Source organism: Protopterus annectens, chromosome 10.part0 (genome assembly GCF_019279795.1).
Source record: "Protopterus annectens isolate FY-2018-M chromosome 10.part0, PAN1.0, whole genome shotgun sequence".
Lineage (NCBI taxonomy): Eukaryota > Metazoa > Chordata > Ceratodontiformes > Protopteridae > Protopterus > Protopterus annectens.
Window position 1 is genome coordinate 70,908,768 of NC_056744.1, and position 22,729 is coordinate 70,931,496.

The following is a 22,729-nucleotide window of genomic DNA, read 5'->3' on the forward strand; positions in this document are numbered from 1 at the left end:
CTGCGAAGAACATATTTTAATGCTGAACAATGTTCAACATTTACTGTTTTCACATATTTTCATAGTTTTTACCCATAATTCTGAGACTGCACTTATGAGTCCAGGACCATACAATAGGAGCCAATCCAAACTCCTCAGTATTGTTGCAAAATGCCAGTGTACTTGGGTCATGGCTGAAAAGGGTCCTGATTTGTATATCACTTTATTTATCCGGTATAAACTATCAAATAAATAAATAAAACACATTCCACCAATAGAGCTACATCTGTTTCACTGTGTGCAATACAGGAAAAGAGAAACTGAAGTGTTGCTGAAATATTTAGACAAGAGAAAAATAAAATAGTACAATATGTTGGCTATAAAATTGAATTAAAGACTATAAGTTTGCATTCCTGAATATCAGGAAACAAATGGGGTATATGATATTTTATGACATGAAATCATTCAATGGACTAGGGCATGACATGACTGTGCACATTTTTAAGCTGGGAACTTGATGGATTCAGTTTTGTGGAAAAATGAGCAAAATAGGTCATGATTAAGAAATAAATAGTGGTTGGGTAATGCAATGATGTGAGGAAGTCCTTGTTTAAAAGGGCCGGAAACGACAGCAATAAAGGGACACAATTTCACAGGGGCTAACTCCAAAAACTGACCAGAGCAGCAGATAAACATCATTCTTTTTGCTGCAACAAAACTACATGTTCAAAAACACTTCATATTAGATCTAAAGCATGTCAAAGCAAAACTGAAATTTTACAACTGGAGCATGTTTGAAATGTCAGCTGAGGTTGAAACAAAATGTTTATTTTACAGAACAAAATAATGGCATACCTGTTCGACTCAGGATTTGTCACCAATGATGCTTGCAGCTGCTTTTCTCTTGTCAGAAGACTGTCCATTAATTGTTGCCTACTGCTTGCTTCCATATGTGTTCTTCATATTAATTGTTAAGGTGTCACTCAGGGATAAGTAACTTCTGTACAAAAGTGAACAGGGCAGCAGCATATTTGGAACAGTATAAAAGTATGAAATAAATTTACAAAATTTGTTAATAACCAATCAAAAGCAATCACATGATCTGGAGTATTCCCGAAACTAGGATATGCAATGACATGGACAATTCTATGCTATAACTCAAAAGGATGTTAATCAGACATGATGAGGGCAGTTGTCTGACTGAATACAAATCTTTGCATAGTATGTATTAAAAAACATACCTTTACAATTTGTTCTTTAACCTCTAAAATGAATGCCTGGAGTTAACCATTTACCCTTATGCACTATGCAGAATGATGATGACTCTGCAGGTTCACAAGGTGGCATATTCTACTAAATGAATAGCATACATTTCCAAATTGTAAGCTTATGTGTTGGCATGCTACATTGTTGATAAAACTACAGCACAATATCAGTGCATACATTCAGTGCACACAGACAAGTGATGAGCTTAATGAACTTATTTTAAAAGTTATACATCAAAATGTATATTTTTTTAATTATTAAAAAAGCATAGCACATGTGCATTAGTGTCTGAAGATGGCAACAACTGTAATGTAATGAGTGGATGCCCTATTTTGGTAATTCTTTTATAATGGCCTCATTACATGACAGTGGGTAAGCTGATAGCATTGATCTTCGTTTATCAGATACTATATTTCCTGCAGCTAAACATATTTTCAGAATGTACACAAATGTTCACTAGATATCGGAAAAAGATTGCAAGAAAGTAAGCCTCTGTCAAAGCCAAATTTTGTTCTGTATTTTTAACGGCATTTGGAGCAGCTAATATAAAATATTCTGCCAGAATGCATTTATTTTACTTGAAAGGTCATGATTAACCTTACAAGAACTGTAAGATTTACAAATGCATATAAAATAAATTAAGTATGGTTTAGCATTCTTAGACTGTTTCAGCTTTAAGGAATACAGCTCTGATACAGGAATGTATTTGCACCAGATTAGGTAATTGATGTACACTCCTTACAAAATCCTTTTTTAATATACTGTCAATGAACACAACCAAAGTTTCACTCAATATCAGGTATTTTAACTACTATATAGGGAATGTTAACACTAACAAACATTGATCGCTAGGTATTTAGGAACTCTTCATGTTTAAACAATTTACTGTGTGCACAACAATGGATTATTGCCAGTAACAACTTACTTGTAGGACATGCTGCTTTAATGTTCTTCATAACAAATGTTACTGTTTCAGCCATTTGGTTGAAAAGGTTCTAAGGACCAGCATACCTACCCAATTTACAAACAAACCAACAAATAAATAATGTTGAGGTAAAATGATTCAGAAGGTATACTGGGATAAAGACCCGACTACAGCCTAGGCAATGGAGATTTGTCTACCAGCACAGGCTTTTGACAGTGCAGGGACTGGAAGGCGGATGTTCCCAACTTTGAAGGAGAGGGAGGTGGTTTCCAGATGGCTTAGCTTTGGTCTAGGAAAAGCAAAGTTTTGCCCGCAGTAGGGAGCTAGTGCAGGCAGGACATGGGCTATGGCCAACATAGCCAGTAATGGTAACCCTTATTGATGCACGTGGAAGAGCACACATGTGGTGGACAGAGAGTCAAATGAAGTCTTTGTGGTGATGCAGGTTCTTACATTACCATGAGGAGATGAGGTTATGGCCATAACATCCACTCTGCATAGTCAGGATGCCAGTGACGGCACAAATAACTCTCATGACTGCCTGTACAATGGCTTACCTCAGGCAGACCTTGCCACCACATAGCACTAGGTACATCCCTCACACAAGACAATCAATAGGCTGAGCCTGATTAGCAGATGGTGTGTTAGCCAGCAGGTGTGGGGGCAAAAACAACCCAGGTAAAAATTATTAAAACTGCAAAAGATAAGTGATTTCATATGGCCAATTAAATGCATGTTGTCAAAAATGATAGTTTTCAATATGACTGATAAAAAGCTTGTCAGTTTCATGCATCATAAAATCTCACTTCATTGAAATAAAAAACTAAGACTACTTGGTGGGAGGAGGATCCTTACTTAAATTAACACACTCTCAGGTTGCATAACATCAGAGTAGGAAAAGTAGTTTTCATCAAACGTGATCAATAAAAAGTTTGTTGATTAATCAACCATTTACCTCCAAGTACCTTGTTGAGACCTTATAACAGTTTTAAGAAAAGGCAGAAAAAGTATTAGGTCTTCAATAACAAAGGTGTTGATTACGCAATTATTTACTTCCAAGTAGCTTGTTAGGACCTTATATCAGTTTTAAAAAGCAATAAATATATTCACATTCAAAAGAAAAACTATCTTTAAGCTGAAGAAAATGACAATGATCACATTAACATTGTGACCCAAATGCTGCAAGATGTGGATACAACAATTAAAAATGGCAAAGTCATAAGAATGAGCTTAGCAAATTATATATAGGTTCACAACATACATACTTTATTTCTCTCAAAATATCAATAAAGTGTTTTAATTACCCAACCTTAATAGCCAAAAAACAATAAAAACGTTTCATGTTTCAATCATCTCATTTCATGTGATAAATTTATGAAAAATACCATTATGGATTGGGTTACATAAATAAACAAACAAATGAATTAATTAAATACATAAATACATTTCCATGCAGCTGAAAAATAGCTGCTATCTCCATTATGTGATCTACAACTGTAAATTTTTGGTAAAAATACACAAAAAAAAAAAAAAAACTGGCAAAATTACAATGGTACAGCCCCAGAGGCCATGTCTAAATCTAGTGTCACCCACAGTTGTGGTACTACCACAACATCAGGGAACCTGGAGGTAAAAGAGGTTGAGTAGTCCAATAGCATGTGGGCTACTGTGGAAGCGCAGGCCATAGGGCGAGGCATATTGCTTGATTTACTTTTATGTTTTTGAGATGCACAAGGGACAAACGGTGTGGGAGGCAAGTATCAGAGTCCATCAAGTTAGGGAACAAAAACTAGCCATAGCAATACCAAATAATGGCTGTGTGGTCAGCCAGTAAAAATTAACAAATTCAACTATTCTCCCTCTAAACAGCAAACTAAAGTCTATTTCTGCAGGGGTACTATTCTGAACACTACACTGAATAAAATAACAGTTGCTTCAGTAACACAGTTCAAAGCACAAATACATGCACAAATGTGCCCCAATTTTTGTAAAAAAAAAGCATAAAACAGTACTAGATAAGAAATACAGCATAAACGTATGAAAAAAAATTTGTCAGAAATGTTTAACATAACAAAATAGCTCCAAAATCATTGTTATTTAAATGAAGAAAAATAAATGCTGTAATCCAGCTCAATCACATCAATCAAAACCCAAAGAAAAATCTGCAATGTTAGCAAGTTTTCCTGTTAAAACTTCCAAATAAAGCCTTTAATGAACAGAGAAAATAGATGCAATTAACTCACGGGTCTGGAAGCACTAGAGAAAACAGGCGCGATTAACTCTGGAAGCAGGACGTAATGAGAGAAACTGAAGTAAGCAGGCGCGATTAACTCTGGAAGCAGGACGTAATGAGAGAAACTGAAGTAAAACAGCCTTAGTATAGAAACTCAGTTAAACATTCATGAATAGACATGAAACACATTTAAGGTGTTAAAAATCCCTAGAAACCAACAATCCACTTAAAATAAAAAGTATAAGACTTCTACTGCTCAGTCAAGTAAACAGTCAAGCACAGACCAAATTTGTAATCAGAGAAAATAGTCAAAGCAGCAGAATGCACTTATCCAAGCACTGATACAAAACAGACAAGTATCTTTATCCAGAGTAAGGAACACTTTGCCAAGAGATCCTCCTCTTACTATGGCCCTAGAAAAAGGAGAGGTCCCTATCTATAGGTCAGTAAGGCAATCCCTGTACTCTCAGGTGATTGGTCAATCAAACTCCAAGACAAGCAATGGAAGGCACTCTGAGATTTGATAGGCTGCCAGAGGAGGCAGCAGAGCACTACTATTTGAATGCTAGTAAGGCAGTGTGTTTATTGAGCAAAGTCTGCAAAAGACAGTTTACTAGAATCTGGTGCCTTTTCAAGGGTTACCAATACATTTAAAAATGTTTATTTACATTAGGTCTATCAAGCAAAGCTTGCCATGAAATTTAACCATTTAAACCATATAGCATTATAGTCTTGTACTTTAAAATATATAGCTTTCATCATTTCTGAAGGTTTTTGTCCATACTGGGTAGTATGCATAGCATAAAATCATACAGTATTCATAGTACAAAAATTCAGACAACTCACATTTCCCTCTTGATGTTTACAGATGTTGTGCCAGTGAGTTATTAACAGTCTTATTTTCACTATCATTCCAATGTTTCATAATTCTTTTATTGGACAACTGGTCTTCCCAATATCAATATATAATAATAAGTACAGGAATAGTACCATTAACTAAGATTGAAAAAAGTCCAGTTGCACAAGCCCTACTTTCCTGTAACACTAGATTCTAAATCCCTCACTGCCTCAGTGGCATTTTGGGTTATCTGGCAAGGAAACCTAGTACTGTCCTGCTTTCAAAAGTTCAGACTACCCTCCTTCTCTCTTCCTGTAACAGCTGACTGGCTGAGCATATACCAAGAAAGAAGACTCCAGCTTTCACAGGAAGTGAGTGTTCAGGCTTTTTTTGCTTCCACAAAGGAGGAAAAGAAATTACTTGAAGCCAGAATTATCTAGTAAAAGTCAATTCAAAGCCAATCACAATACCATATAAAAACCTAATCCAATATCAAAATCAAAGAGGTTGAAACCCACCTCAGCTATGTACAATCTGGGGAATGGTGGGTGGGTGCTGCCACTGTGATAGTGAGGAATTTGAACATCTGCTGTTAACTGCCTCAGTGGCACTTTGAGTACATTCCCAAAGCTTACTCTACGTTGGAGGTGGAAGAATAAGGATACAGGAGCCCCTGGAGAATGGTTCTAAATAGTGCTGAACCTTGAAAAGGTATCCAATTTGTAGTGATATGTGAAAGTATGAATACAGGACCAGGCTGCTGCCTTCTACAGTGCTTCTAGTTTACCCATTTCCAATATGCTGAAGATAACGCCCTTGTTGAGTGAGATCTTTTGCTTGCTTGCTGTTATATTTTTGAGTTTGCTATTTCCTTGTTGAGAGAGCCTAAACCTTATCTGGAAGAGATTTATCAATGGTGAAAGTAACAGAAAGCAGCAGCAGAAGACAACCATCATATAACAGTTTGCTTAGAGACAGACTTGACTTTTTTTTTGCCCCTGTATAAGAGACAAACAGCTCTTCAGCATTCCTAAAGGGCTTTGTTCTGTCAAGGTAGTATCTGAGCTACCTGCGTGCATCCAAGATATGTAGAATCAAGACAGAACACTGGGAGAGTGATGACATGATTCAAGGTACATTTAGAAATATCTGTAGGCATGAATGACGTTTTAGTGCATAACACAACTAGGTCCTTGTGAAAAATCAGACAGGGCTGGCCCACTACGAGATTTTGCAGCTCAGAGATGAGATGTCAGAGCAATGAGTAAAATAGTCTCAAAAGTAATGAACCATAAATCAGCCCGAGAAGCAGGTTCAAAAGCAGGTAAAGTAAATTTTTCAAGAACAAAGTTGAGATCCAACGAGGAAGAATTTGCTTTTGGGGGATCTTGCATGCAACACTCTTTCCATAACCTGCCTGACCACAAAAAGAGATGAAAGAGGGGATCGAAGACCAGAAAAGCAGAGAGGGCATCAAAATGCACTTTGACTGAAGCATATAACAAACTGTTTCTAAGTACCTCACACAAATATTTCAAAACTAGAGGAGTCAAAACCCATTTGAGACCGTTGTTATTGGCTAAGCACCACCTAAACTATGTATTTCACTTGCAAACGTAAGATTTTTTAGTTGCAGAATTTCTTGCCTTAAATACCTGCTGCACATAATCATTGAGCAAGTGCCTAAATGGTATCTAAACAGAATCATCCAGGCTGTCAACAGCAACTGCTCCGAGCTGGGATGTACCACTCACCTCTGATGCTGTGTTAGCAGATCCAGTCTATGAGCAGAATTGTAGTAGCTGCCCTTGGTCAAGTCCATTAAAAGGAAGAACCAACTTTGCCTGGGCCAAAAGTGAATAACCACAATGATCTTTGATAATTCTTTGTCAATCTTTAGAAGTCCCTTGGGAATCAATTGAAAGGGTGGACATGCACACAGAAACATTCTTAAACATGGGAATGATAGAGTGTTGGTTTTCCAAGCATGGCTGCCAGGATGTCTTGAGCAGAATTTTTCAATTGCGTGTTTTTAAAGTAGGTGAACAGATCTACTTGTGGTGGTCCCCCACATATGGATCAAGTGCTGGAAGACCTCTACAGGGAGCTTCCACTAGTGAAGGTCTGTTGAGGATCTGCTTACTCTGTCTGCCACTGTGTTTTGCTCTGATGGAATGTAAAAGGCTTGAAGAGTTAGAGAATGCTGTAGAACCAGCTCCCATTTCATCACTGTCAACTGACAAAGAAGGTACAACCTTGAACCCCCTTGCTTGTTCAGGTACCACATCACGGTAGTGTTGTCTGAGAACACTAGAAGAGGATCTGGAGTTCATAAGTGGTGAAGAACTTTTAAAGCCTGATCACTGCCAACATCTCTTTTTTTATTAATGTGTTGTACTATCCTGAGGACCCCACAAGCCCTGTATGTGAACTCCCATACACACTGCTCACCACCTAAAGTCTGAAGAGCCCATCTGGACAGACTAGACTGGGGTCTAGACAGAGAAAGGTAGTCTTGGATTCACAGACAGTTGATCCATCCACCACTGCAGCTCCTATTTCACAAATCCCAGTACCAGTGCTGGGTCCAACAATTCTTCAAGTGCCATTGAATGTTTCTCATGTTAGTCTGGCTAGTGTTGTCATGAGGATTACTGACGCCATGAGGCCTAGAATTTCTGAGGAACTCTCTTGCTGAAGACACATTTAGAAGAGAGAAATCCTACAAAATGCCCTAAGTCAGAACTTTGTCTTCTAGCAGGAAGGCATCTTTTTTTTTTTTTTTTACTGCGTCTGTCTTAACAAACCAGGAAAACAATTCACTCAATTTGAATCTCTGGTAGGAAAGAAGGAATGTAACCTTGTCTATGAACTCCAAGTACCTGGATACAGAATCTGCAAAAATCAGCAAGTCATCTAAATAAAGAATAATGTGGATGCCTAGGGCTCTACAACAGGCAACCTCTGGTGCCAGACATTTTGTAAACACTCAAGGAGCAGTAGATCACCCAGATGTTAAAGCAGAAAACTGGTAATGTAGCAAAAACATAAAAAATCTCAAAAATTTCCTGTAATTCAGAGCAGTAGGAAAATGATGATAAGCATTCGTAAGATCTAGAGTCTCCATGAAATAGTGGTCTGGAAGCAATGTAAGGACTGCTGTAAGTTGAGCAGTCTGACTTTCAGAACGTTTATAAATGTATTAAAGGACAAATCTTAGACAGGTCTCCAGGAATGCTCCTTTTTTGTTACCAAAAGGATTCTGGACGAAAATCTTGCGTATCATAGCCACTGGTTCTACGACCCTTGCTTCACTGCAGGAAACAACTCTGTCTGGCCTGCTAGGTGTGGAGGAATCCTCCTCAAAGGGGAGGATTCTTTATCCACTGCCAACTGTATACGCTTCCAAATTACTCTCAGAACTCAAATGCCTGAGTCTATTACTGGCCAGGCTACAGGAATGGGAGAGAGCCTGGGGAAAAAGGAAGAGAAGGACAGAAGGGGGTGCTTGCAGGGGGTTGATCCTTTTTTAGAAAGGACCCCACTCTTGTTTGGGTATGAATAATTATCCTCCTGCCATTTCTTTTTGGATCCCTGACTTTTGTTTGCTCACGATTTTTGTTTGCTCTGCTCCTTGAAGGAAGACGCCTTGTTTGGGAAGAACTTGGGTACATGAAACATCCTAGATACCCCAAATATCAAATTGCCTTTATGATCCCATTGTTTGAAATTCAGTCTAACACAGGGCCCAGACACCAATTCAGAACTTAAAGATGAATTCAAAAGTTTGGCTTTTAAATCAACAGTGAAGTACTGATTATGCAACCAAACATACAATCTTAACACAACAGAAGAGCATTTCACAACACAGTCTCTGCACATTCAAGCACACCTCTGAAAGCATATATCAAAACTCGAGTCAAATAAGAAATAATTTAACATCCTAAAGACTAGATTACTAGAGAGAGAGAGAGAGAGAGAGAGAAAGAAAGATATCCCTTTTCCCTGAAGATCTAATTATTTTCCCCGTTTTTCAGGAAGTGCTAACTTAGATGAAGATAGGGGCTTTTTATTTGAGCAGGAGAGATGACTGTTAGGTCATCTTTTTAATGAGAAAATATATCTGTCTCCAAAAAGACCCTATACTTTTCTCTGAGCCTTCTTAGATATTGCTGGAATAGATTCTGGTGTACTACAGGCAGATTTATAAACATCCTCCAAGGCCAGTAAGGGGGGGAGGGGGGTAGCAACCTCATCCTCTGTAAGATCATATACCCTGCCTAGCTCTGGCGTAGTTTTTAACTGGTTCCAAGAAAAAATATCACTAAATCTAACAACCAAGGAAAAGTGAGCACTTGTTTGAACTTAAGCTCAGCTACACCTTTACAAAATCAGACAGATTGGACTCGCTGTCAACTAGGAAATTACCATATCAGATTCCTCATTATTCTCTGAAACAGCAGGAGGGTCTCTTGACAAACTAGCACTAGAGCCATGGATGGGAACACAACCAACAGAATTAGCTGTATGCAGAATACTCTTAGCCAAAGAAACCACATCAGCCTTATGATTATCAGCTGTATGATGAAGCTTCCTTTTCTTTTTCTTGTGAACTTCACTGCTAAATAAAATATCTGAGAACAGTGCATTATGTCTGGGAAAGAGTCTCTTACCCCGGATAACTCCTATACCTAAAGGGTTTGGTTTTCCCATACCTGTGCCAGGTACTGGAAAAGCCCTGGAGGATGATGTGTAACCTCCATTCCATAGTGAACAACAAAGCTACACTACAAGGAGACAAAGTAAAAGATAAGTGGTCTGTGGACTAGCAGTAGCCCCAAAATAACTACTAATCATAGGATAAGGCATATTTTTATTTTGCTTTTTCTTTTTTAGGTGCAACCAGATGTGATGGGGGTGTTTATGATCCATCAAGTCAAGGGAGAGAAAACAAGCCAGAATAATAAACTGAGAGTACTAGGTAATGTATCACAATAATTACTTCAAGCTTCTAGTCATAAGTATGTCCTCACACAACTGAACTCTGCCAAAATGTGCTGCTTTCACAAAAACTGACTGAAATGTGTTCAGAATTCTGTCACAACTGACAAAAGTTAAAGAATTTCCAGTAGACAAGGTCCAAGCACCAAAGCAACCAATGTGCCAAACCAGTGTTAAAAACTAGCTCCACATTGTTTAACCATACTATACAGCCAAAAAATAATGCTCAAAAGCAATTTAGACTATATTTTCTAGTCAGAGAGACTGAATATACAAATAACAATTTCTGGTAAAATCATGATCTAATATTAAAAACACATGGAGCAGAGTTATACATATGTCAAAAGATGAAAATAAAGCAGAGTAACAACAGTAAAGTTTCTCATTGTAGGACACAGCCTCTAGTGCCTAACAGCACACACACACACACTGCACTTCTGAGAGAAATGGTGAAGGTTTCCTCCGAAACAGTAAAAACAAGCATTTGTCTAAGATAAAAGGCAAAGAAACACTGCTACAATCAGAAATTCTGAAAAGAATTACTACAAACACTGACAAAGTATTAAAATAAATATTTTTAAATAAACATAAAACTAGAAAGAGAATAATGTCTAGTAACCCAATAAGATGAAGGGAGTTCCCAAATGGGGCTTACTTGATCAGTAAGCCAGAAAAATCAGCACTGGATCCTGAAAAATTCAGATGACTTTCTTTTCTAGATGGCAGAAAAAAGACCAAAAACTCACTTCCTTTGTAAAAGCTGAAGGCTTCCTTCTCAGGATATGTGCAGCCAATCAGTTGGCAAAGAGGGAGAGAGAGAGAGAATGGGATGGAAGTCTGAGCATTTGAAAGCCGGTGAGTACTGGGTTACCTTGACAAATAAACCAGAATACCACTGAGCCAGTGAGAACAATGCACATCAGTTTGCAAAATGTTGCTCACATTATATCTCCTTGCTAGAAATGTCAAAGTTGTCAAAGAAGTTACATATTAACAAACCTTACAAGTGCATGGAATTGTACCAGAATACCACAATCAAACAGTGGAAGAAAAACAAAGGGGAGTCCCATTTATCAAGTTTACTAAAAAAAAAACAATTTTTGCTTGAAGAGAAATCGCATTTATCAAGTTTACTAAAAAACAATTTTTGCTACAAACTAGCATTTACTCTAAATGAAGCCCCTAACACTGACCAATATTTATTTATTTATAAAATCTACAATATGTGAACAAACATCTGTATATCTAATTAGGAAAAAATAAGGCTACCTGCAGAAAAAAATCCACAATTACCTTTACATTGTGATTTTTATTACCCTGTTTTAAAGCTCTGAGAGCTTTAGTTACATTCCAATATATCACTTCTCAAACTTCTTCACTGTTCAGTCTCTCTTAAATATATCTAAAGCACTTGAGAGATGTGCCACATGAATAAATTATCCTTTGGGAAAAGCTTTTAATATATGTGGACAATAATGGCTTACAGTATTATTACACTGTACTGTACTGGTCAAAGGGGGCATCCTATATAGTTAAAGACAAAAAGTCATATATAAATGCAGAGTGCCTTGAAATATAAATATGAAATTATCTTTTAAAAAAAAACATTAATCTTAAAAAAAAAATCAGCACAAATACATTTGAAAACAGTTTAAAATTTTAAGAAAGTATCTGTTTGTTACAGCAAACATAGCTCCCGTTGTCACTCTTTATTACTGCAGTAAAAATAACTGTTACATTGAACAAAACTTAAGCAGTACAAGAATACCCCTTTCAGAAGGCCCATCTGGCAAAAAGGTCTACAGCTTATAGACCAAAACTATGAGAGATATTAGTTTAAAGAGATTCCACATCACAAGTTGTAGTTAGAAATGCTGATTCTCAGTGCTAGACTCTCCAGTTTGGTTCTCAATTGGGTGTGCATTCTTTGTGGAATCTGTATAGTCATCTTATGTTCATATAAATTTTTTGATGGGTGCTCTTATGTTCCTCAGATATTACTAGAAGCTGCACACCTAGTGTCATAAGACATCTGTGTGTAAATTTGTGTGATCCTGCAATAAGGTAGCATCCCATTCAGGATAAGGTGATATGCTTTGAGCCCACTAAGTGCTGACAAAATTTCTGGCTACTCACAACCCCATAACAGCTAAACTGAGTAACTGTTGAATGAACCAATATACCTAATATGTGTAGATTATTGTTCAGCACTTCCTACATTCTTGATGTTAGAAAATCCTACATCTTACGGTGTGATTAAGGAACTTAAAGCTATACTTCCAAGACAGACGAGACAGGATTCCTTATGTGGTAATACCATGTAATACCCCACAGTATGTATAAACAAACTTCATGACAACATAAGGACAAGGAGATTTTCAAAATGTAACCTCTAATCATCAATATTCAAGTTAAGACCAAATAACAGGTCAAACTAAAACCTCTTAAGCATTTACAGTGACTGTTACAAAAACATATATTTAGTTTTTCTGCAATACAGAAATACTGCTCTTACAAGCTGCAACTCTTATTCTATATCAGCTATTGGGTATAATATCTATATTGGCTTCCTAACACTGCCTTAAATCTCAAATTCATTTAATGATAGGCTGAATGAAATGCATCTAAAACATTTGAAATGTGCAGCAGAAATGCCTTTACATTTACAATCCTGAAAATTTAGTGTATTTTTCTTAATGAAGCAATGCCTAGAACTGCAATTAATAAAAGTAGAATGACCAGGGTAGTCCCATTAGACATGTGGAACATATTCAGGGAAAATCTGAAATGATGTTTATACATATGTGGGAAACTAGCTCTGCACACCAAGGAAATTCCCCTTGCTTTCCAGTAAGAATAAAGAGTGGGGGGTTATTGTGAGTTACTGTTTGATGTCACAGAAAAAGAAGCAGATAGAAAAAATACAGAGAGAAAAAATAAAACAAATAAGGCAGTAATAAAATATTATAAAAACTGGAAGGAAAATGGTTCAACTATTTACAAGGCACAGGTAGAAATTTATAAAAGAACAGGATTACAAAGATGGAATGGATGAAACGGCATCAGTATACAATAAAAAGAATGAAGAAAGAGGTTTCTCTTCTGTTAAGTCTATGGGGTATTAAAATAAATTTAGTGTTTTACCACTAGCTTTTTTAGAACTTTTAATTAAGTTCAATAAATGTAGCTAGATTTGCACCACAAACATATTTCTGCAATATATTATTTCAATGTATAACTAGCCCCTTTAGCCAAATTTGTTAAACTAAGTAGGAAAAAAAAACACTGACTTATGGGACTACTACTGCTAAGCATCTCTGAATATTCTCCTTTGTATTAGAAGAGAGAAAGAAGTGATGAAAAGTAAAAGATGCATGTAGCTGTCAAAAAAAAGGCAACAGGAAATTATGACAGATGAGGAAGATTATTTAGAGAAAAGTTATTAAATTAAAAAGTGAGAGCCATTAAAAGATGGATAGGAAAGAAACTGAGACAGGAAAATAAACAAACAATGAAGTAAGAGGCTTCCTTAGAAGAAATGGAAGCCATTTCAAAAATGTCCCCCTCACAAAAAAAAAAAAAAAAAAAAAAAAAAAAAAAAAAAAAACAACAACTAGTGTTTTGTGCGCCAGGCATGCCAGTTAGCTAGGGTTAAATTATTCCCGGCTCCACTAAGTCTCCTCTTCAGTTTTTCACTTGAAACTAGTCTCAACCTAAGCACTCAAAAAGCATCCTACAGCCCAGCACTTGCTCAGACCTAATAGCAAGCACTAATATACCCTGACACTTGATTGCCCAGCAGGGCAAGACTCTTTATTCACCCCTCACCAACCAAGCGACTAAGCAGCTCACCCTAATATTCAGGCATGACCAAATGTCAATTTCAGGTGTGCTCTCCAGTCCAGCTGGTGAATCTGGGTATCCTGAGGCAATGTTACAACTGCCTCATGTACACAGACAACCCCCTCCTCCTAACACAAAACACTAACATATGCGAGAGATGAAATTATACAGCCAAACTGGAGGCTAAGCTGTCTCTACCCAAGACTGCAACAGACAGTTAAAGAGGAGAAGGTTAACACTTGCACCGCACCACCAGCCACACACAGACCTACTAAACCAGCACTGGCAAAAAATAAACATATACACAAAATCATACTCGGAAGCTCTAAATAAAAACCCGCAAAAGCATCAGAGACCTCCAAAACAAACACCCAAACAACCTGCCCCTCCCGTCACAAACCAGACAACACATAAAACACAATCAGTGTGCCGCACAATCACAGCCCTTAAGGCGAAATAACATACCTAACACACTAGTAATAGGTGACATAGAGTCAGGCACACTGATGTCCCACTCACTAGGCTGGACAAGCAGAAGGTTACTGTTAGCTACCTGTCGGGAGCCAGAATCCGCCACATAACACAAGCACTCAGGTCACTCCAGAACAAGCACAAATATGACTCTGTCATTGTCCATGTTGGTGTGAATGACCTGAGATGTACCTCCCTGGACTACATGAAAAGAGACACTGAAGAGCTCTCTGATCATGTAGCCCACGCTGGTATGATCCTAACCCTGAGTAGCACCCTCCCTCACCAAGAATGATACCTCAGTACAAAGAAAAAATGATCAATTTCAACAATTGGCTAAGCTTCTGGTGTCATTCAAAGGGGATCAAGTATCTGTCAGCCTAGGACGACGTGCTCGAAAAGCCGCGTTGCTTCGCAAGAGACAGCTTACACCCGTCACCCCTAGGCTACTGGCCAAGGCTCTTGCTGCCCCCATAGTGTCTTTTTTAGGCAAGGCTCAAAAGTCAAACCCACCTCCGTAAACAGCACAATTAACAAAACACTGAGGGTCATGCTACTCAGCGCCAGGAGTTTAAATCTCAAAATGCACGCGCTCGAAGCACTCTTCAGTATGGAGAACGTCGACATCTGTGCAGTAACTGAAACCTGGTTCAAGGCTCCAGAGAGCACCCCAGCACTACCGGGCTACAACTCATACCACACGTTTCGGCCACAGAACATGAACCGAAACACAAAAGGAGGGGGTGTATCCATATTCATCAATGATACCTACACCTCCAGGTTAGTGGCACAACATGATACCTCTGAGAATATCCATGTGCAACTAACATTGGGCAAATCTACAATGCAAATTGTGGCCTGCTACAGATCACCCTCCATGACCCAGGACCACCACTCCACCTTTCTGGAGACACTGGAAAACATGAAGGTCCTACCGAACACCCTGATACTGGGCGATTTCAATTACCCTACCATTAACTTGGAAAACTACTCGTTTACAAACTCCCAGGCCCAGCGCTTCCTGGAATTCATCAACTCAAATGCCCTGGATCAGCTGGTAAACTACCCTACCAGAGGTGAAAACATGTTGGACCTGATCATCACAAACATGGGTGACAGGTGTTCCAAACCGGAGGTCAACCCGTCACTGGTTAGATCAGACCATAAACTAATCACTCTGGATGTTCACACCACACCACCACCCCCAACTAAGGAAACCACAGTAAAAAAACTTTTCTAAAGCAAACTTCGCCTTACTTAAGAAAAAGGCGGTAAGTTTCACAGCCCCCACGCTAAAGGATAACACAGCCCAAGATGCAGAAACCTTTACAAATGCACTCTATGAGCACCTACAAGGATGCATGGATCATGCCATCCCTAGCAAAACCAAGACTCACTACTCTAAGAGAAGGAAACCAGTCTGGTGGACCCCTGCCATAAACAGGCTATACAATAGGAGGAGGAAACTAGTTCAGAAAAAAAAAGCAAATCCCAAGAAGGAAAGACATCCTTGATCAGTATCAGTAAGAAATTAAGGTCCCTCATAAAATCATCCAGGGCTAACTTTGAAAGAAAAATAGCCAAGGATTCAAAAGATGGCATAGCTAAAGAAGGCTTTGTGGTTAAGAATCTAAGTGGCAATTCACAGATCTACACTGAACTAGTGCAAAATAGCACAAAATATACTGAACCTACTGATATTGCCAACATGGCAAATAGAATCAGTGCAAACTTCACCCCCCTCTCACCCCCAAAAGGGCCCACAACAATACCGGAAAAGTGTAGTGTCCCAGAAATCACAGATGTACAGGTGAAAATAGCCCTTTCCAAAGCCAAAAACACAGCGTCAATGGGGCCAGATGGTGTCCCAGGCTGAGTCTTGCACGAACTACAGTACGAACTAACCCCCCACCTAAGCACGCTGTTCAACCTCAGCCTCTACACAGGCTACATGCCCATAGAATGGCGCACAGCAACGGTTATTCCACTCCACAAAGGAGTGGCCACAACTGACCCTGGTAGCTATCGCACCATACGCCTGACTAGCCTGGTCTGCAAGGCTATGGAGCACATCATCATGGAACTCCTTAACAAAGACATTGGGAACCACCAAACAAGTGACCCGACCCAGTTCGGTTTTGTTAAGGGCAATCATGCCTACTAAACCTGGTTGACTTCTTCGAGACAGTCACCAAGGCCATAGATGAGGGAAAGGTTGTTCACACGGCTTACCTTGACCTCTCCAAGGCTTTCGACACCATTCCCCACTTGGGTATTACAGAAAAACTCACCAGCCTGAACATAAACCCCTACGTCATGAGATGGGTTTCCAAATGGCTTACAGACAGAACTCACACGGTAAGAATAGCGGGCTCCAGGTCCAACTCTAAACCAGTCACAAGTGGTGTCTCGCAAGGCTCGATCCTGGGACCCCTACTGTTCGGCATATACTTCTCAGAAGTACAGGCAAACACAGGAGGTCTATGACTAACCAAGTTCGCCAATGACTGCAAACTGGGAGCCATAACTGACTCTCCGACTGACTCGGACATCGTCCAAAAGGGCCTTACTGAGACGGACATCTGGTGTCAAAGTCATGGCCTCAAGCTAAATGCCAAAAAATACATAGTCATCCCATATGGGAAAAACAAAACACCCACGATTTACCACATAAGTGGCAGCCCCCTTAATACAGAAGAGGTAATAAGAGATCTGGGGACCCAGGTAGATATTAATCTCTCCTTTGACAATCATATTGCAAAAGTAGTTAGGAAATCCTTCTATGTGGCCCATCTAATTACTAAAGGGTTCGAGTGCTCCTCTACTCATCACTCATCAGACCCATCACAGAGTACAATGCCCCATTTGGGATGTACCTCACAAGACACTTCCAACAGCTGGAGAAACCACAAAAGATTACTGGCCGCAAACATATGTTCTATGCAGCCAGACTGAAAAAACTCCGGCTGTACTCAGTGGCATATCGCTTACTCAGAGGTGATCTCTGCCTGACTTACAAAGCCATGTCCAACTCAGAATTAATGGACATGCTCCACCTAAAGAAATACAAGTCACTGTGAGCCACGCGCTCTAGTGAGCTAAACCTCGCCACAACAATAAATAAAACATGCTGGAGGGATAGATTCCTGTCACAGAGACTTCCCCATGCTTTGGAACAAAATTCCAAACTACATTAGGCAGAGCCCCTCACTAACATTCTTCAAGAGAAACCTTGACGAGTGGATGGGTAACAGAAAATACACCCCTGGGATCACTTCATTGGCTCTGCTTGACAGAGGAACAGTTAATTAATCAATGGGCTTAAAGCCACACTTTGGCTAGGCTTATAAATGCCCTCGGGCAGATAGCCTAGTACCTACCTATGAACCTATAAATTAAAAAAATAAATGTTAAATGTGCCATTTGGGGAACAATTCAGGAAAATAAATTATTCCCTATAACAATAATAAACTAAAAGCTAGATTTTTTTGTGGGGAAAAGGTGAAGATGGTAATATGAGCAACTGGAGGTCAGCTGAATTAATAATGATTACTAAAAATTTATATGAATTGTGGAGGTCAGGATAGGAAAGGCGATAGGGGAAGAAAAGATGTTTTGTATAAATGGAAAAAAAAGAGTTTAAGCATTTCTTGGTAAGTCTTCCAGTGAAGGGAGACAGCATTAGAAGGGAAAAGGGGCAGCAAAAGCATTTGACAATGTGGGTGACAGACACCTAGCGTGGATAGTAAGGAAACATTGGGAAAACAATATTCAGTTATGTGAATGTATTTATGGAAATTCTTAATGGCTTGTTGGATAAACAAATACAAAGTAGAATGGGAGCAAGTAAGTCAAGATTGGGGTTTTGTTTTTGTTTATTAATGAATACAGCAACATATGAGGTTAAAAGAAGACTAAATGCTGGAGATGAGATATTAGGTTGGAAGTTAGAATTCCATTTATCTTTGGTCTCTGTGACACAGACAACCTTAGGTCAAACAGCGGGCTTGGATGTTGAAAGAGCCCTGCAGGAGAGAGTGAATGAGGTGAGTATATTATGTTGGGGAGTGAAGTGGCAGTCAGTCATCTGACTGTTCCCACACAAGCACAAATGCAGTATTTTGGTAGATGTTATTTTATGGGAAAAATAGATGGAATTTTGGGAAGGAATAAAAGGAAAAAAGATATGACAAACATATGCATGTGCTGCAATGAGCAAAGATAACTGCAAATAATAAAAGTATAAGAGGACTGGGGAAAACAGAATGACATGGTATGATTTATGAACTAAAGGGTATTTCATTAATTGAGATGCTCCTTATGAATAATCAAAGGAGGAAGGAAAATCTCCTGCTTCCTGTGACAGTTTTACATTTTCAGTGCAGTCCCTGTGCTACTGTGCCTTTCATCTCTCACATTCCAGCAATGTAGAACAAATTGCAAGAGGATATATTTAGATCAATCACTATATATTCACCTCACAAGGGGTCAGACAGGTAGTTAAAGACGCTGTGCCCAGAGTCACACTAATTACTTTCCTAGTTACAATGTCTTCTGGTTTGCTTAATGTGAAGCAGGCTACCTCTTTTTAGTCAACTCCTTTACGGAGGATCCTCTTAGCTCTCACAGGTTCTTTACACTGCTGTTTTCTGTGAATCTTGCTTGTGGGTAGCTGATATGACTCAGAGGCTAATGCATACTGTACAGCTTCCAACTTTTTCTGCACCAGCCTTATACAGATACAAGCTTCTCTGTTCATGAGTCATTCTTATGAATCTAGCACAAATGTAGTAGCCTACAACAAGGACAGACTCTAATAAACTTCTTGCATCACAGATTCTGCAGGCGATCTAATGCTCACAATTATGTATGCCTACTTGAGACATGTCCAGGGAAAAAAGCTCTAGTCTCACACAAAGTTGTACAGTATCAAATAACAGAATCAAAAGATTTTGCCAAAGGGGTTGCTAGCTTTGCTACAAAATCTTTTTTTTTTTCTTTTGAGAGCTGCGGAAGGACCAGACCAAGCAACAGTGGCCTCCATGCCCACTAAAAGCACGCATTTGCGCTCGTTTCCCATCTTTCCTGTAACTAGTCTAGTCCAGATACAGATTTGCTGTATCCAGGACTGCTTGTAAGCTTCTGAGCACCACAAGACTTTCAGTGTTGGAGGGAAGCCTTCTAGCTTATCAGTGGGAGTGATAAGCACTAGGTAGCCTATCTACCACAAGAGTGTTTTTTTGGCCCAGAAATTGTAGTTTATTGGCCGTTTGGGCAGTTTTTTCATCTTTTTCAACTTTCTGGTTTAAAAGCCCACATTAGCACTTGTTTCCCACCTTTCCTGTAACTAGTCTAGTCCCAGATACAGATTTGCTGTATCCAAGACTGTTTGTAAGCTTCTGAGCCCCCCAAGCCTTTCTGTGTTGGAGGGAAGCATTCTAGCTTATCAGTGGGAGTGGTAAGCACTAAGTAGCCTATCTACCACAAGATTCAGGAACAGATTCTTAGTTTTAGTACTTGAATTTGCTTATTCGTACTCAGCAGTTGTTCAGAACTTGTTGTCAGCACTAAATAAGCTACAAATTACTACAGCACTCAACCTTCCTCTTTACCTAGAGGAAAACAGTTTTTGTACTTACTTTCCTCTCTTGCTTACAGAAAAACAGCTCTTATACTCACTTTCCTCACTTGTCTAGAGGAAAGTAGTTTTTTATTCAGGCATGTCCAACGGTCAGCTCCCAGTGTTCCCTCCTGTCAATCTGACGAATCTGGGCATCTTGGGGCAATGTAGCAACTGCCTCATGTACACAGACAACCCTCTCCTCCTACCACCCAACACCACAACCTGTGAGAGATGCACTTATGAAGCCAAACTGGAAGTAAACCTCTCTCCAACCAAGACTGAACTTGACAGTCAAGAGGAGAAGGTAAACACTTGCACCACACCACACTAATCACATAGTCCCACTAAACCTACACCACCAAAATCCACACATAGAAACACAAAAACATTCGAAGAGGCTCTCAATAACAATCTGCTCAAGCAACAGAGACCACCAAAGCAGAAACGCAAGCAACCTCCACCCCCCAACACAACCCAAATGACACATAGCCCACAGACACAGTGTGCCAATAAACCAGAGTCCATAAGGCAAAACAACGTACCCAACACACTAGTCATAGGTGACTCTATAATCAGGCACACTGATGTCCCACTCACCAGGCTAAACAAGAAGAAGGTTACTGTCAGCTACCTGTCAGGTGCCAGGATCCGCCACATAACCCATGCACTCTGGTCACTCCACAACAAGTACAAATATGACACAGTCATTGTCCATGTTGGTGTGAACGAACTGACACGTACCTCCCTGGACTACATGAAAAGAGACATGGAAGAGCTCTCTGATCTTGTAGCCCAGGCAGGTATGACCCTAGCCCTGAGTAGCATCCTGCCATCGCCCAGAATGATACCGCAGTACAAGGACAAAATGATTGACTTCAACAATTGGTTAAGCTTCTGGCGTCATTCTAAGGGGATCCAGTGTTTGTCTGACTGGGACGACATGGTCAACAGACCACAATGCTTTTCCAGAGATGGCCTGCACCTGTCGGTCCTGGGATTACAGATACTGGCTAAGGGTCTTGTCGTTCCTATAGTGCCTTTTTTTGGCAAGGTTCAAATGACAAATTCACCACCGTAACAGGAACAGGCAAGCAAAAACTGAGGGTATTGCTACTCAATGCTAGAAGTCTAAATCTCAAAATGCACTCACTCGAGGCACTCCTTAAAATGGAGAACATCTACATTTGTGAAGTGACTGAGACCTGGTTCAAGGCTCTAGAGAGCACCCCTGCATTACCAGGTTATAACTCAGACCACACTTTTCAGCCATCTAACCTGGACCAGAACACCAAAGGTGGAGGTGTGTCCATATTCATTAAGGATATCCACACCTCCAGGCTAGTTGTGCAGCATAATGCATCCGAGGTTATACAAGTGCAACTAACTCTGGGCAAAACTGCAATCCAAATTGTAGCTTGCTACAGATCCCCCACCATGCCCCAGGATTCCCACTCCTCTTTTCTTGATATACTGGAAAATACTAGAGTTCAACCAAACACCCTAATAATGGGCGATTTCAACTACCCCACCATTAACTAGGAAAACTACTCATGTACAAACTCCTTCATTCAACGCTTTCTGGAATTCATAAATTCCAATAACCTGGATCAACTTATCCACACCCCCACCAGGGGCAACAATAGTCATTACCAATATGAGTGACTGGTGTTCCACACCTGAGGTCAACTCCTCGTTGGTCAGATCCGACCATAAGCTAATCACCCTAGATATCTGCATCCCGCCCCCACCCACCATTAAGGAAACCACAGTAAATAATTTCTCCAAAGCCAACTTCATGCTTTTTAAGACAGAAGTGGCGAACTTCATGACACCCATGTAGAAGGACAATACAGTTATGACAGCTGAATCCTACACAAATGCACTCTCTAAGCACTTACACAAATGCATGGATTGTGCTATCCCAAAAAGAACCAAGATGCTATCCTCCAAAAAAAGGAAGCCAATCTGGTGGTCCCCTGCCATAAACAAACTCTAAAGCAGAAGGAAGAAACTGTTGCAAAAGAGTGTAAAATCCCATGAGTGGAGGAGCTCCCTGGTCAGCCTCAGTAAGAAGCTGAGATCCCTTATAAGATCCTCCAAAGCTAGCTACGAAAATAAAATCGCCAATTATTCTAAGGGCAACCACAAAGCATTCTATAGCTATGTCAAGAATCTAAATGGCAACACCCAGATCTGCTCTGAGTTACAGCACAATGGCATGAAAATTACAGAACCAACTGACATTGCCAACATCCTGGCAGACAGGTTCAGTGCTAACTTTACCCCCCTCTCACCCCCTACAGGGCCCATATCTATACAGGAAGAATGCAGAGTCCCTGCAATCACATCTATGCAGGTAAAAGGTGCACTCTCTAAAACCAAAAACACAGCATCCATGGGACCGGACAACATCCCAGGCTGCGTTTTACATGAACTTCAGAAAGAACTTGCTCCCCACCTAAGCACCATGTTCAATCATAGTCTCACGTCAGGCTTGTGCCCACTGAATGGCATACAACAACAGTTATCCCACTCCACAAAGGGGGAGCC

General features: G+C 39.7%; 1 protein-coding gene across 4 annotated transcripts in view; it reads right to left on the reverse strand.

Annotated features, from left to right (window-relative positions):
* Window positions 1–22,729, reverse strand: part of STX8 (syntaxin 8) — a 2,187,953-nt gene that overhangs the window by 1,868,772 nt on the left and 296,452 nt on the right. For all 4 annotated transcript variants that reach the window (XM_044085028.1, XM_044085029.1, XM_044085030.1 and 1 more), the window contains exon 4: window positions 835–936. In XM_044085028.1, coding sequence (XP_043940963.1) covers window positions 835–936 — 102 coding nt within the window. The remainder of the gene's footprint in view (window positions 1–834; window positions 937–22,729) is intronic.